Below are 16,512 nucleotides of genomic sequence, written 5' to 3'. Positions count from 1 at the left end.
CTAATGCAGTGCTGTCTTCCTGTGTTATCCCAACCAATAGTGCTGCTGCAGCCGGTTCCTTTTCTTTATATAAAGCAAGTTAGGAGTGTCAGGAGACATGCAATAGCGAAACGAGATCTGATCTCATTTGTGTATGAAAGTCATGGCAAGGGGTTATTCCCATAGACATTTTGCCAGGCATTACAGTGTCTGTGGGAACATCCCTTCCATGCACCTCACCAGGACTTGGGTAGGAGCACCTGAGGCAACCCCTGAGGAATCCATCCCAAGGGTGAGGTGAGGCCCAGTGGATGCTGGGACACCAAAGCAGTGATGGGAGTCTGGGGTGTAGACTGGGAATGCTAGCTCTATACAGTAAATCCACCAAATTCACTCTCTTTACCAGTTAACCAAGTTTTTGAGTAGTTTTCCCTGCCTCCAGGAAGAGCAGGAACCTTTTCTCGCCTGGTCTCCGGTTTGGGTAACTCATTGAGGCTCTGTGTTTTCAGTCTGCCCAGGAGGGCTGGAGGCTCCCTGCAGTAACCGTGGTACTTGTGATGATAGGATCAGTGGATCAGGACGATGCAACTGCACTGAGGCTTTCATTGGGACAGCTTGCGAACTGTGCGCGCCAGGCAGATACGGGCCGGACTGCCAAGGTACAGACACATAAACAAATAACCCTAAATGACAGTGATGTGTGCGCGCATCGTATTGGTTCATGCAATACGCTGACCAGACTGCCGAGGATGGGATTAGTTCCTTTGACCTGACTGGGGATGATAGACTTTGGGTTAGATCATTTGACAGACCTGGGGTTAGAGGAGCAGTTTGGATAGCAATGACGACTGTTTGATCTGTAATGCGTTGTGCTCCAAGTGGAATATTAAAGGGTAAGGAAAACCCCACAGAAACTCTGGGCTTATAGTGTGCTGTCGATTTTAACATCAGACAGGTCGTCAGATTATAGCTACTGTGGAGGGGAAGCTGCTCCCTTTCTTAATCCTTCGCCGCAGGACTCTGTCATCAAGCCAGTTGAATAACATTGGCTGCCACTTTTCCTGAGGTGCAAGAGGCTGGGCTGTGATGTGTACATGAGGCAGTTCAAGGCCAGGCCGAGTACACTTACTTCAATTTTATAATTCACTGATGCTGAGCCCTTTAGGTGTAAGATGCTCTCTCTCTTCCCCCTTGGTGCAGTTAAGCAGCTCCATCCATGTCAGTGAGAGTTAAGCATGTGCTTTGAGGTGTGAATGGGCCTGTAATCAGACTCCTAATTAGAGCCGCCATGTGTCCTGAATGGGATGGGCTTGTGAGGCATTGGGGCCCCCAGCAGTCTCTTTCAGGGTCAGTGCTATATCATGCTGCTGCGTCGTGACATGTCCTGATGTGCTGTGTCAGGCCAAGAGGAAGACAAGACCAGGTTAAGAAGCATGAAACCTAGACACTTTCCCTAGGTTAGGCATTCAGTGTGTGGGACACATGAGCATGGGAGAAAGTTTCAAAGGATTCACTGACCAGGGGATTTTGAGTAAGTGACACAAGCCGCCAAGGGGAGGAAAAAGGAAGCTAAGGGCATTTGCCAGAGGGCTACAGAGCAGAGAGGGGAAGGAATCCCTCCAGGAGAAGTTAAGCAAAGTTTGCTTGGTCCATCACTAGTCAATTATCTGGACCTAGCAAAGATGGGTGTTGGGGGAGAGGCCATGGACACCAGCACAAGCAGAGGGAGTTCCTGGCTGCAATTTTACAATTGCACAGACTTGCGGTAATCACCGGTGCAAAATTCTGCACGCACAATTCTAAAAGTCCAGGCCTACAAAGAGCCCTCATGTAGCCATATGCCAAAATCCCCCTTCCAGTGCTACATTTCCCTTCTCAAGGTGGATCAACTAACACGTGTGCTCTTGTCTTCCTATCTGCCACTTTGCAGAGTGTAAGTGCACAGAGAATGGGATGTGTAATGAAGGACTGAATGGGGATGGAATCTGTTTCTGCACTGAGGAATGGACAGGAGAGCGCTGCGAAACCAAACTAGGTAACGTACACGAGTCTACAGGTGCAACCCCCAAGTATCGTTCCTTCCCACAGGCAGGTGGTTCTGTGAATGGGCACCTGTAGCATCAGTCACATGTTGTCTTTTATTTCATCAGTATCAAAGTTCTCTCTGTCCTGTGAGGTTTGTTTTGTACGCATGAGCCCATCTGTTGCTCTTATTTTTACAGCATCCAGACACGTTGCTGCTCTAGTAGCTCAACTGGGGTGAGGTTTTGTGACTGGGTTGGAGTACAAGCACTATTTTTTGTAGCTGATGCTATGGAAGTGAGTTTTTGTAGGAGAGATCTGAATGAGGCGAGTGTGGAGTCTGGACACAATACATGGGACGTGGGATCCCCAGCTTGGGTAGATGTACCTGTGCTAGTATAATGCCTATAGATCCCGGTTGTCAGCAGGCAGGCTAGAACCTGGGCTCTCTGAAGCTTCATGAATGAGTCTCTACTGCATGAGCAAAAAGCCACATGGCTGTTAACCAAGCTTGTAGAGGACTCATCAATCTCTAGAGAGTCTAGGTGCCACTAGAGGGAGACAGAGCACCACACCACGTAGGCATGGATTACACTAGCTGGACTTGAGCTGGTGGCTGAAGATAGCTGCATGGCCTCTGGTGCGAGTGGCAGCTCAGGCTACCGCCCACGCCCAATCCCACTCAACCTCCTGGGAACGCACTAGGGCTGCTAGCCCAAGCCACCGCCTATGCCAATATGGCCACACTGCTACTTTTAGGTGCTAGTTCAATCCAAGCTAGTGTGTGAATGTCTACCCGAGCTGGGAGTCCAGCTGCAGTGCAGACGTACCCAGAGATTCTGGACAGCACTCCAGGCATGTGAGAAGGCAGCTGCAATTGCTCCCACGTTTGTGTGTTTGGACCCCTCCGTCTGAGTTTGAAAATTTGGCCCAGCAAAGGCCCATGGACGTGCTGACAGTAGCAGCAGGCAGAATTGGACATAGTGGGAGGCACCATGTGGAGAGAGGGGCAGGGAATTCATGGTGTAGATCTGGGGGTATTAAGGAGCAGAACCTGGTGCACCAGAATGTGTGGCAACCTTAGCCAAACAATCCTTGCCATACACTGCTACAGTGAGAACAGCACTGAGCTGCCACTGGAACAACCCTTCCCTTTGGAGCATCTTTCCTCCTTATGTTCCCATGAAGAGCTCTGAAATGGGGCAGGTAATCACCAAAGTGTGATTGTTCAGTGCTGGGTGGGAATTCAAGGCCGGATCCTGATGGGTGCTGAGCACCATCAATTCACAATAAAGCCCATGAGAGTTGTGGGGACTCTGCACCTCTCAAAATCAGGCCCTGAATTATTATACTGCATAGGGCCCTAACTCTGCAGAGACTAAGGCAGACTCGATCCTGCTCCAATCTGCGTCAGAGAAGAGGAATATTTTTTCTTGTGTCTTGGGAACGCCTTGATCTAAAGAACCCAAATGTGCCTCCTGAGGCCTGCCCTGAGATCATGTCCAAGATGATCTGAGCAGGCAAGTGGTTTCAAAAATACTTTGGAAAAGTTGGCTTTTTAAAACAGAACGCTGGTCTCCAATGGAGACCTGGGCTGGCCCATAACAACATCCGAGGAGTTGGCAACTAGGGTTGGAACAAAGATACAGGAAGTTAGGTTGTGAATGAGCCGGAGAGTTCTCATTTTTATTTAAATTGAGCAAGAGGGAGGGTTTAGGCAGCCTGGGGGGTGAAGGGCACTGATGGGGAGCCAGGGGACAGAAATGGGGCCGAGCAGGAGGAGTGAGGTGGACTGGAAAGAGGGATGTTGCTCCAGGCCAAGGGATCAGCAGGCCAAAGAGTATGAAAGTCACATTGGGAGGAGGGAGGAACTAGGCATGGAGACCAGCCCCAGCTTGAGGTAGGGAGCAGCTGGAGATGCAGGAGCAGAGCTATGCTGAGCCTGGAGTGGGAGGGTGGAACATATACTGCAGCAGGACTTGGAGATGTGTCTGCATGCAGAGTGCAACCTACTGATTTGCATGGCTTGTTCTGTGTCTAGCTGCAACACCGGTGTGTTCCCCAGCTTGCCACCTCAATGCCTCCTGCCGAGCTGATAATATCTGTGAATGCAACTTACATTATGAAGGAGATGGAAGAACTTGCACAGGTACAGTTGGAGCATATGACCTGGGCCTGAGCTGGGCAATCTCTAGTGTTCTGACACATGTGGAAATGTGGGTAGTTTGGAGAATGAAGACAAATGAAGGTGGTATCAGACAAAGGAAAGATGGAGAAAATAACACACTCCTCTAATCATCCAGAACTTTGTGGAATGATGCAGGTGCTTCATATTTAAATAGGACAGTGCAGGACATTATCAACCAATCAGTATTTAGGCTTGAGATTTTCAAATCTGCCTGAGGGATTTGGATGCATAATTCCATCTCAGCCTTAATTTACACGATCTGTTTCTATTTTAATCTACAGGGAACAGGGCCGGCTCCAGACCCCAGCGCACCAAGCGCGCGCTTGGGGTGGCATTTTGCCGGGAGGGCGGCAGGCGGGTCCGGCGGACCTTCCACAGTCATGCCTGCAGGAGGTCGACTGCAGCCGCGGGACCAGCGGACCTCCTGCAGGCATGACTGCGGAAGCTCCACCGGAGCTGCGGGACCAGCGGACCCTTCGCAGGCATGACTGCGGGAAGTCCGCTGGTCCCGCGGCTCCGGTGCACCTCCCGCAGGCATGACTGCTTGGGGCGGCCAAATTCCTAGAGCCGCCCCTGACAGGGAATGCCATTAATAAATACCAGCCTCTGTATCCATTATAGTGCAATATTTATATTCCTGCCAGGCATGCTGTAGTATACAGCTACTCTCTCATTGCACCCACTGCCATTAGTTTGCTAATATGTAATTGTGATATGGAAAGACCAAAAAGGTATTTGTGAAAGAAGATCGATCCATGAAGGACTCTCCGGAAGTCACACCGGGGAATGTCCCACAAATAAGGGCTGGAGGATCATGCCCTTGTAAAGCCTGCTGAGTTAAAAGGCTGAACTGTCTGTCTTGCCTTAGTGATTGACCAGTGCCGGGATGACAATGGAGGGTGCAGTGAGCATGCCAACTGCACTCAGGTGGGTGTTCAGCTCTCCTGTACCTGCCTACCGGATTACCAGGGAGATGGCTACGTCTGCAGCCCCATAGACAGGTGTGCGGATGGCAGGAATGGAGACTGCAGCGAGCACGCCTTGTGCATCAGCACTGGGCCAGTAAGTATGTTGTGAACACGAAAGGCATTTGGCTGCCTTGCCTGTGTTGTGGGAACAGCATTGAGACGAGGAATACTGGCACCACCGCACAGGTGCAATGGCAGCAACTAGTCTACATGGCAAGAGCCATGAGCAATAACTTTCTAGTCAGTGCTTCCCCAGCCATTCAACCCGCCTCCCAACTCCCCAGGGCGCTCTTGTCACCAAGTGCCATACTCCGAAGGTTGAGGAAGCCTGACTTTGCTAGCTTTCAGGGGTTAGCGTTCCTTCCCCTACAGTCGGGGTGTTCTCTGCTTAAAGTGAACCCTGTCCCCTAGAGTGTGGGGGGAACACTAACGGCAGCATAGAATGGTGTGAGGGGGACCTCCTGTGGGAAAGGGCAAAAGCTGCCCCCTCCTCTGCAGTGGCACCAGCTCTCTTGCAGAGGGAGGCAGGACTGGGAGAGCCCATGAAGGCGGGAGGGTGTGTGTGTCACAGCTGTGCCATAGAGCTCTGCTCCGTACAGGGCAGCATGCAGGGAGGATTTGGAAGAAGGCATGGGGCAGTGCTACACAATTCTGCTTGCTGTCTCCCTCCCCTAATGAGAGGTTGGGGGGCAAGGGCCGTGGGTGTGACACCAGTTCTGTGGCAGGAGTGGCAGCCCCGGAGCTGCTTTGCAGTCCTGGGCCGGGGGGAGGCGCATGATTTTTCCCTGCAAGTTTGACTGGACATAGGATTTGTCCCCTGCAGTGATTAATCCCATCGCCTCTCTGGGGTAAGGCCACCACATTTGGAGTATATTCCACTGGGTCACCTTGTCACATTGCAATTGTGGCCTCAGGTGGCACCGCCAGGCCACGTCACTTCCCAGGCCCAGGGAGGAGCTCAGCCTGGGTTTGCCAGACAGGAGGTTGTCCTGTTACGGTCAAACCCAGCCCAGAAATTTCAGTATGATCAGCAACCCCATTGCTAGAACCAGCCAGACCTCAGCAGATCACGGGGTGCCCGAGCGCTGGGACTGGCCTCCCTAGTGCCCTGTGGATTCCTTTGTGTTGCAGAATGCTCGGAAGTGTGAGTGCAAAGCAGGTTATGTTGGCAATGGAATCCAGTGCCTGGAGGAAGCTGTGCCACCCACCAACCGCTGCCTGGAAGAGAACGGGTACTGCCACCCCGAGGCCATTTGCACTGATCTGCACTTTCAGGGTACGAGTCCTTGTTGCCACCACTTTCCTCTTCAGAGAACAGGAGTTGGGGAGGCAGAGGCTGTTCTGTCACTGCTTATTTCAGACCACCCCGCCCAGAGGAGATGGGTAGCCTCTGTTTTCCGGCCCCAGGCTCTATCAGACATAAAGCCTGTTTCCTCTCCTGAGATTTCTACCTCAGACCCAGCGGGGAGTTCGGGGGTTCAAGGGTCCCATAAAACTCCCAATCTCTTGCCTATGTCAGTTGTTAATGTGTAAAATCTCACAAGTTAAAAGCGGTCAGACTGCTTGGAGGAGACTCTAAGAAAAACCCTCGTGCAGCAGGAAGTAGTGGTGTTGGTTCAGTAGATGGTGCTGGTCCCTCTGAGTCTAGGGTGAGTCAATAACCAGTATGGAGTTAGGGAGCACTGGTGCAGAATGGCTTCCATCCTCCCCACCCCCCAGAAGTGGCTGCATTTTAATGATAAATAACCCTGCTGCTATGTGTATATATCCTTTTAAAAAGTCAGAAGTAGATTAGGTCTGCAAGGTCAGACTCAGTGGTGTACATGGGCTGCTTGGCATTGCCAATGTGGTGTCCAGCAGCTGCTGAATCTGGCCCTTGCTCTCTAGGTGTGAGAGTGAGAAACACACACACTTGTGTAGAGAAGTATTTAGGATCTAGGTCAGGGATGGGCAAACTTTTTGGCCTGAGGGCCACATTGGGGATGCAAAACGGTATGGAGGGCCGGGTAGAGAAGGCTGTGCCTCCCCAAACAGCCTAGCCCCTGCCCCCTATCCAACCCCTCTCATTTCTGACCCCTTGACTGCCCCCCCTCCAAACCCCCGACCTATCCAATCTCCCTGCTCCTTGTCCCCTAACAGCCCCCTTCTAGGACCCCCTGCCCCTACTTGCCCCATAGGACCCTACCCCCTATCCACACCCCCCCCCGCTCCCTGTCCCCTGACTGCCCCAAACCCTATCCACACCCCCGCCTCCTGACAGGCCCCCTGGGACTCCTACGTTTATCCAACCCCCCACCCCGTTCCCCATCCCAACTGCCCTCCTAGAAACTCTGCCCCATCCAACCGCCCCCTGCTCCCCATCCCCTGGGATCCTCTGCCCCTTATCCAACCACCCAGCCCCAGCCACCTTACCATACTGCTCAGAGCAGCATATCTGACCATCATGCCGTCCAGCCGGAACCAGACATGCTGCCGCGCTGTCCTGCAGGAGTGCGCAGCCCTGCCACCCAGAGCACGGCGTGGCTGCAGGGGGGGCGGGAGGAGAGCAGGGGAGGGACAGCAGGGGAAGGGCCGGGGGCTAGCCTCCCTAGCCGGGAGCTCAAGGGCCGGGCAGGACAGTCCCGCGGGCCGGATGTGGCCCACGGGCCATAGTTTGCCCACCTCTGATCTAGGTGAAAGGCACTATATAAATATATATTATGTTGGATCTTCAGATGCAGCCACCTTGCTGATTTGCAGGAATAATTGAATGGCCATAAAATTGTGCCTGTGATTATTTTTGGATTCAAGATCACAGGGCTCTCTCCCAGTCAGGCCCTAAGCCTGTGTTTCTGGAGATCTCCCTGTGAAGTGACATGCACTGGCACCGCTGTTTTCCAGACCAAACCATTGGCGTGTTCCACCTCCAGTCACCAAGAGGGAAGTACTCCTTCACCTACGTGGAGGCTGAGGCTGCCTGCATGGCCGAAGATGCTGCTTTGGCCACTCTCCAGCAGCTCTCGGCAGCTCAGCAGGTAAAAGCAGAGTCACAGCTGAGCCTGTTCTTGTACCTCAATGGGCCTGAACGAGCCAGTTTGGTGATGGGCTCAGTGATCCCCCTCATTTTGGCACCTCTCCTTTGGGTTGGAATCCTGGCTTTAGCAGCAACGTGGGAAGCAACCCAGGGCAAGTGCTTTTTTATACAGGGTTCTGAGTGTGTCCGTTACAGCAGCCGGGTACACCAGTCACATGCCCTTTGTCATGGCCATTTCCCCTTCAAAGTGCCAGGTGCCTTGCGCTTCTTTTTCTGTGATGGGAACGCGCTGAGGCTGTGTATGAGCCACAGTGCCCCAGAACAGTGGGGCTGATGATGAGGTGCTTTGGTGGGGTGGAAAAATGCCAGGCAAATGAACTGTATGCTGTGTTGTTGTAGCCGTGTAGGTCCCAGGACATGAGAGACAAGGTGGGGGAGGTAATAACTTTTATTGGACCAACTTCTGTTCTCTCTCTCTTGCCCAATAAAAGATGCTGCTTCATGCCAATGAAGCAACAGGTTTCTGTTTGCCTAAGTAAAATGATGTCCTTTCAGGCTGAGCAGTGGAGAGCAGTGTATGAATTCCAAGGGCAGGAGTATCTCCTTGATATAGGGCTTTCAGTAGAGAATACTAAAGTGAATCAGTGCCATTATAGAAACTGATTCATGGCTCATAAAATCTTCTCTCTCACTGGGCAACTTCTTTTCCTATTACAGATGGGTTTTCATCTGTGCTTAGTTGGTTGGCTCAATAATGGCACCGCAGGATACCCGACCGTGTACCCGACTGCCAGCTGTGGCTCCAACCACGTTGGCATTGTGGATTATGGCTCCCGAAAAAACCTGACTGAGAGGTGGGATGCTTTCTGCTACAGAGCTAAAGGTATTGGCTCCATTGGAATCTGCAGCAGGGAATGTGATTGCACAAGTTTGCATCTCAAAGGCGTGTGTTATATCAAGAATTTATGCTCCTTTTGATTATGCACACACCACAGTGTCAAGGGGAAAAACCTACCCAACACATCTGCAATACACTCTCTCTCTCTTTAAACTCTACACTTTCTGGTTTCCAATTCATTGGTTTATGCCCTGAACACTTATTAAATAACATAAAGCACCAGAGATCTCAAAGTGCCTTACAAAGACAGGTAAGTGTTTTGAGACTCCCTGTTACAGATGAAGAATCTAAGGCACTGGGAGGTTAAGTGAGCTGCCCAAGGTTACGCGGTGAAGAGAAGCCAGGTTTTTTGACTCCTAGTCCAGAGCTCTGTCTATGGGACCACAGCTGCCTTCTGCATGGACAGAAATCCTAAGCAATAGTTCATTGTATTTGTCTGAAGAGCTCACACCCAATCCTGTTCCTCTCACATCTTTCTCACCTTTGCAGATGTGAGGTGTAATTGTAGAGATGGGTTCATGGGAGATGGCTACTCCTGCAGTGGAAATCTCCTGGCTGTGCTGGCTGAGCACTCCAACTTTTCAACCTTCTATTCCGTAAGTGCTGGTGCCACATTCCTTCTAGCCAGGGAAGCGGGAAGGGGCATGCTCCTCTGCAAACTGTCAGTAAAGCAAAGTAGTGACTAACAGGGAATCCCCAGATCCCAAAGGTTTGGAAAGGAAAATCATTGAACTGGAAGCAAGAGTTTGTGCTCTCTGAAGTGCCATGCATAGTGAGAGAGTCAAGCTGTTTCCTCTCGTTGCCAGTTAACGTCTCTGCTATTCTAGCAAAGGTGGGGAGAATTCACATGACATCTCCTGGGTTCTGCTGGCCAGAATGTTCTGACAAACCCACAGCTTCAGGCTGGCACTTAAGATTCTTTTTCTCTCTCTCTCTCTCCCCCAGATGTTACTGGATTACACCAACACCACGCAAGATGGACTTGAGTTCCTCAACTTCCTCTCCAATGACACTGCATATAAAACTCTCTTTGCACCCCTGAATTCTGGCTTTGGGGTCAATATGGTGAGAAAGCTGGAGAGAATACGGGATTCTCTCATCACTGGCCACACACAATCTATAGCCGTATACAGTGCTGTTGCTTACTTGGAGGATTAGGGTTTATGTCTGAAGTGGGATTGTTCTGGCTCTCTTGCTTGGAATGCAAGAACTAGTCGGGTGCCTTGTCTACACTGCACTCCGAGAAGTCTTTCTCCATTGACTCATTGGACAGCATAGAACTAAAATGTTGAAAGAGCAGAAAATGCCTGACTTATTTTCCCCCTGCTTTTGACTCTCTCACCCTCATGTCTGTGCTTTGTTTTCTCAGACATTAACATGGGAGGAAGTGAAGCTCCACGTCTCCCTGAGTGATGTCTCCCTCTTGAGCTTCGATCTCACCAATGGTACCATTATACCTTCCTGCTCCGGCTACAACCTTCTCATTGCAGATGCTCCCCTGCTGAATAGCACTCAACCCTCTGTAAGTACGTTGGGACAGTTCAGTACTCAGCCAGCTTCTCTTGGGTCTAGGTAATGGGTAGTGTTTTTCTAAAACATATTCACATTGAGTCCCTTAATATTGTTTCTTCTTGTGACAGGGTTCCAAAGTGGTTAATAATACCCTGATCGTACAGTGGGACATTCTGGCCTTTAATGGAATCATTCATGCCATCAAGGGGCCACTTAGGATGCCTGTGCATCTGGCTCAGGCAAGTTGCTTGTTCAATTCCATTGAGAGTTTAAATCGCGGATGTAAGGATACATGTTGGGTTCAGTTACTCTGCATCAGAGCAGAACAAGTCCCATTCAATGCGCTCACCAAGGAACCACTGTACCGCGGTGTATGTCATTAAATAGAATCCAGCCTGGCCATACTCTGGCCTGCTGCAGTGAAGAATTAGACTGGGGACACACAAGCATGGGCTCCTACTCTTTGGGGTCGTTGTGATGTGGAGAGCAGGGAGATCGCTCAGTAAAGGCAAAGTGCCCCCTTACAGGTAGGGCGCTTGCCTTAGAAGATGCTAGCATGTGGAATTTTATGAACAGACCTTTGTGTTAGTGTGTGTCCTCGTATAGCCAATACTAATGCATTCGATACGGTGTAACATGGCAGGAAATCCCAGTAAAGAAAACGAAGCATTATTTGGACACAAGGTTACAGCTGAGGCATGTGCAAGTAGCAAACTTGCTGTGCCTCCATTTCCTCTGTGGTAAAATAGGGATAATACTTTGCTACAGCACAAGTGGGTTGAACCTAAATTAAAGACCTTTTGGGTGGAGGTTGCTAGGTATTAATATATACCTACTGTATTGATATACAACACAGGGATGAATTTAGTGTGAATGGCTCTGCATATTGAGTCAGTTACCCTTTAGTTATCCTGTAGTGGTTGCTATGTATAATGGGCTATACATACACATCAGAGAGTTCTTCTGACCTCAGATCATGTATGTTAGTTACCAACTACTCCCTCCTCCCTGCACAGAACTAATACCCGAGTGTTACACTTCCCGGCAAAGGTATGTCCTCTGTTCCTACTGATCCCTCCTCTTCTCCTTGATCATTGCTGGAACAGGCATCCTATCTGCCTACCTGGTGTAGGTGTGCCTCCAACTCCCTGGCAGAGCAGCCCTCCTCACCTTCTGCCTGCTGTTTTGAGGGGCAGGAGGACCAACTAATGGCCAGTTCAAAGACACGACATAGTGTGGTACTTGAACATTTTTAGATGTCCAGTCATAGCAATGGCTATGCAAATACTATAAAACATTGAGAACAGCATGAAGCAAACAAGTGGCACCAGTACAAAAACTTAGGCCCGTGCTGGTAGGTAATCCAATGGATAGCACCAGTCTGAAAAATGCACTCTTTGTCCACCAGCCAACAACAAAGAGAGCTAGTCTCCTCTCATTCGGCCTATTGCTATGTGCCTTGAAAATTTAATAGTGCTGAGTAAAGGCATGTCCCAAATCTGCAAAGGGAGGAGACAATTTTACATCACCACAGAGCAAAACAGAATGTAAGGTAACCAGTACAGTAATGATGAGATGCATCAGTGTATGTATTATAGCTTCTTTTGAAACTTCCGGGCAGTAATAGGATAGTGGACGAAGTGCTTTATTCTACTACATAGTTTCACGTCCAATCTGAGCTGTGTGTGTGTAAGATGAGATCCGATCAGGAATGACTGTAGCACACAGGGCAAACAAACTGCATAAATGTTCCAGGTAGCCAGCCCTCTATTTCACAGGTGTGAAAAAGTTAATGCTTTTTAACACACGAGTTGTCTTTAAGACAGTTCTTCATTATGTATTTTGACAAAGAACTAAAACAACTTAGTGTGTCTCTTCCAGGTTACTAATGCTATGGAATCATCTCATCCTGTGACCATTGGGGTAACATCAGCTGTTGGTGTAGTGCTGCTGCTATTAGCTGTTGCTGGAGTGTCCTATTACTACCAAAAAATAAAAAACCCAGGATTCCAGTTCCACTACTTTCAGGTTTGGAGAAAAGTATATTCACTATATATTTAAAAAAAAACAACCAACCTTGCTACAGCTTCTCTCACTAAAGCACAAACCATTTCTGTTATCAGTACAGCAATGGTCATATGCGTAAGAGCTCAAGCTGTGACAGTAGCCAAACTGGGTGACTGTATGCAGCTATGAACTCTTGTGGGGTTTTTTGCTTTCTGATGCATTTAAACAGCCTGCAGCTAAACTCTCACTGTTGGAGTCATATTTACATGTGACCTTTGGAAATGGCTGAATAGCTTCCCCATGAAAACATTCAGAAAGTTTTCTGAGGCATATTTCCATCTGTTACACTTGTTGTAAGGCTACTGCTCAGGATGTAGTTCTGGAAAAAGAACTTGGATGGAGAAGTGCTAAGAATTCTCATCTTTAAGGGCTTGTCTACATAGAGCAAATTCTTATGCACATGTGAACTAACTGGCCACTGCTGGCACACTCTACAAGTTCCCTAGTGTGTGTCAGGAGGGTCTATGCAGGCTCGTTGGTGCGTGTTACTGCACCATGTACACAAGCCTGAAGAGTTGTCTTGGGTGAGACACTCACCTACTTTTAATGCAAATTATTAAACAGGATGGTGGGGGGAGGGATAGCTCAGTGGTCTGAGCATTGGCCTGCTAAACCCAGGGTTATAAGTTCAATCCTTAAGGGGGCCATTTAGGGATCTGGGGAGTGGTCCGACTAGATGACCTCCTGAGGTCCCTTCCAACCTTGATATTCTATGATTCTACAAGGAAATTCCTTAAGGTAAGAGAGTCATTGCACAAGGGACATGGGGGAAGATAACAATTAATGCTACAATAAAGGAGTTTGATGTAGTTGACCTTCCAGTTTATAGTGTGACAGCTTATGAAGGTGGTGTTAGATCTAGGCCAAGTGCATAGGTCTGTAGTGAGAATTTGGGTCACTGCAACATTCTCTTCTCATGAGGGGTCATTGCTGCCCCCATAACTTGCAATACTAGGGCCATGTCTACACTGTAGGCACTACAGTGCCATAGCTATGCCACTCCATAGTGTAGACACAGACTACTGTGACAGCAGGGGTATTTCCTGTGCAATAGGAATGCCACTAAGTTAAGTTGACAGAAACATTCTTCCATTGACCTAGCTGTGTCTACACTGAGGCTTAGGTTGGCAGAGCCTGACCCTCATGCCATAGCTATGTAGACCAGGCCTATGATTTAGCCACTATGGGAAGAACTGGATAATTTGTAGTGCAGGCTGCAGACTGCGTACATGTAAGTTAGTTTAAACTAGAGTGAGGTTACTAAGGAGTCTGGCAAAGGCAATGGAACATGTTAAAAAGTTGCTAAGCACCTTAAACCTGCATTGTTATGTGGTACAAATGGGTATGGGGAGAAGGAAGCTAGAAATATGGAAACCAGTGTGGGAGGTAAATGAGCAATATGGATAAAATACCCTTAACTGATCTCTGATACAAATAATTACCTTTCTGTGCAAATGTCTTGGAAAAGATTTTATATTTAAGAACACCTTACTAACTAGATTCTGTAATTCAATTTCATTTTCACTACCTTGTTAATGCAAGGAACTGTAGAAGTGCTTAAGACTGCAGTAATGATAAACTCACTCTAGAGGAGGGGGAAGACTGATACCTAATCTCTTGTACCTTTGCACACAGGCTGATCTGGAAGAGGAAGAGCAGGCCAGGAACCCACCCTTAGTGTCATTCCCAAATCCTATCTTTGGGGCCCAGAATTTGATGTGTGACCCATTTGAGGTAAGAAAATGGTCTCACCTGTTTTGTTTTGATGAAACACTTGTTTAAAACTTAACCAATGGGGGGGGGCCTCATACATCCTTACAGAATCCCATTCACCCCTACTAGTAGGTGTGAATGGGATTCTGTAAGGATGTAAAAACAACCCTTAATCTGCACTTAACACAGGGATGCTTGAGCCAGCCAGGAGAGGAATCTATGGACATGTCTGAACAGCTATAGTACTTCAGCATAGCCAAGGGTTCCCCAGTCCCTATAGTTAGTCCACCTTCTGAAGAGGCATTAGCTAGGTCAGTGAAAGAATTAGTCTGTCAACCTACTCCTGTGTACGCTGGGCATTAGATGGCTTAACTATGATGCTTGGGGGTGTGAAAAATCCAACTCCCTAAGTGACAGAGCTGGGTCAACCCCTTACTTTAGGTCAGGTCTACACTTAAAGGATAGGATCTCTTTGTGCTTTAGTCCAGGCATAGAATGCCCATTAGGGTTTATAGGTGCAGGGTCCTTGCTTTTAATTCAATGAAAAGCAGCATCAGTAAATAAGTTTTAAATTTTGATTTAATAAATTAGATGCCTGCTAAACCCAGCTGTGGTTTCTGCCAAGGGTTCAGTATCCTCTTCCACTGCTAATGAGAATCTTCTCTCTCCTGCAAAGACTTAGTAAATAGATTTAGAGGAGATCAATATAGAGGTAGGGGTAAGAAGGGTGCATCACCTAACTTACTGCCAGCACATGGGGCATGCTGCTGCTACTTATAGCAATTTCATCTAGGGAAGACTGAAGTAAAAATGTACACTCTAGTGGCAGGGCTGTGAGAACTCCCTTAATCCACTTCAGAAATGGAATTATCTAAGGCCTGGTCTACACTAAAAAGGGGGTTCGAATTAGGGTACGCAAATTCAGCTACGTGAATAGCGTAGCTGAATTCGAACTACTCACCTGTCCAGACGTGGCGGGGTCGAACTCCGCGGCTCCAAGGTCGCCACCGCCTTTTGCAGTGGTGGAGTACCGGAGTCGACCGTGGCGCTTCTGGAGTTCGAACTATCGCGTCTAGATCAGACGCGATAGTTCGAACTCCGAGAAGTCGAACTCACCGCGTCGACCCGGATGGTAAGTGTAGACTAGCCCTAAGAACCCAGCCTTGCATTCCTGCTGTTAAACATGTAGAGAGTCAAGGGTTTGCTACAGTAGACAGCAGCTTGTTCCTCATTAACTTTAGAATCTTAAAGGATGTTTGTATCAAGTTAGAAGGCAGCTGAGAACTATGCTAACAGTTTGTGTCTGTTTCAGGACTCTTTCAGGGAGGAAGATTTTTCAGACACCCACAGAATTCTTGAGTAAAGCATACAGCTAGCCAAACAGAAGGGGGGAAAAAACCACTGTCCTGCTCTTGCTGCGTGCTACTGCTAAGTGAAGCTTGCCCACAGGTCCTGCACGTGGGAAGCAGATGAAGAGTGAGCTAATGGTTAACATTAAACCAAACAAACTCATCAGCTAAGATACCTCAGTTGAACTACCCTAAGACAGATGTACCTGCAGTTACTCTGATTAGTGAATGTCCTTGTTGATGCAGTTAAGAAAATCTTCATTGGAACAGCAAATGTGTGACTCCAAGCTGACAGTTAAAGCTCTGCATTGATATTCTTCCATAGCTGTAGGAGGGGAAACTCACTGCAGACATCTGAAGAACATTGCTTTAAAATAATAGTACCATGTGTAAAATATAGCCAGTACTACACAGTCATAATCCTCCAGGATTGCATTACATATATAAAAATAGAATGTGGATGGAGTGGCACAGCATCTGATAGCATCCTTAAGTTTTTGGACAAGACTGTTTTCCAGCTAAGCCTTTGAAGTAGGAGCATGACAAACTGCTTTTTATTCAGCTGGTATGTTTGCTTTAATCAAGTGCTGACTCCTCAAACAGGCTTAGACTGTGCACATTGCACTGTTTAGTGGTTCTTCAGGAGACTTGGTCTAAAAGTGCAGTTTATTGGTCAGATTCTCAGCTGTTAGAATCGCAGTGGCTAAGTAAAAGCAGATGGTAAATCAGTGTGTTGTACTATATTTTGTTTATTTACCATACATATATAGACGTTTAAAATAAAAACCTACCACTGAACTAGA

General features: G+C 48.4%; 1 protein-coding gene across 3 annotated transcripts in view; it reads left to right on the top strand.

The window, feature by feature from the left end:
* The window catches only part of STAB1 (stabilin 1), a 117,724-nt gene extending 101,212 nt beyond the window's left edge, over positions 1 to 16,512 (top strand). For all 3 annotated transcript variants that reach the window (XM_045024398.1, XM_045024397.1, XM_045024399.1), the window contains 14 exons: positions 489 to 638; positions 1,910 to 2,014; positions 4,043 to 4,150; positions 5,058 to 5,251; positions 6,289 to 6,433; positions 8,038 to 8,171; positions 8,888 to 9,053; positions 9,558 to 9,664; positions 10,014 to 10,133; positions 10,438 to 10,590; positions 10,709 to 10,819; positions 12,462 to 12,608; positions 14,283 to 14,381; positions 15,673 to 16,512. In XM_045024398.1, coding sequence (XP_044880333.1) covers positions 489 to 638; positions 1,910 to 2,014; positions 4,043 to 4,150; positions 5,058 to 5,251; positions 6,289 to 6,433; positions 8,038 to 8,171; positions 8,888 to 9,053; positions 9,558 to 9,664; positions 10,014 to 10,133; positions 10,438 to 10,590; positions 10,709 to 10,819; positions 12,462 to 12,608; positions 14,283 to 14,381; positions 15,673 to 15,723 — 1,790 coding nt within the window. In that variant the 3' untranslated portion in view covers positions 15,724 to 16,512. The remainder of the gene's footprint in view (positions 1 to 488; positions 639 to 1,909; positions 2,015 to 4,042; positions 4,151 to 5,057; positions 5,252 to 6,288; positions 6,434 to 8,037; positions 8,172 to 8,887; positions 9,054 to 9,557; positions 9,665 to 10,013; positions 10,134 to 10,437; positions 10,591 to 10,708; positions 10,820 to 12,461; positions 12,609 to 14,282; positions 14,382 to 15,672) is intronic.

The sequence above is a fragment of the Mauremys mutica genome, chromosome 7 (genome assembly GCF_020497125.1).
Source record: "Mauremys mutica isolate MM-2020 ecotype Southern chromosome 7, ASM2049712v1, whole genome shotgun sequence".
NCBI classification, from domain to species: domain Eukaryota; kingdom Metazoa; phylum Chordata; order Testudines; family Geoemydidae; genus Mauremys; species Mauremys mutica.
This window is presented reverse-complemented; position numbering and strand designations above follow the sequence as displayed.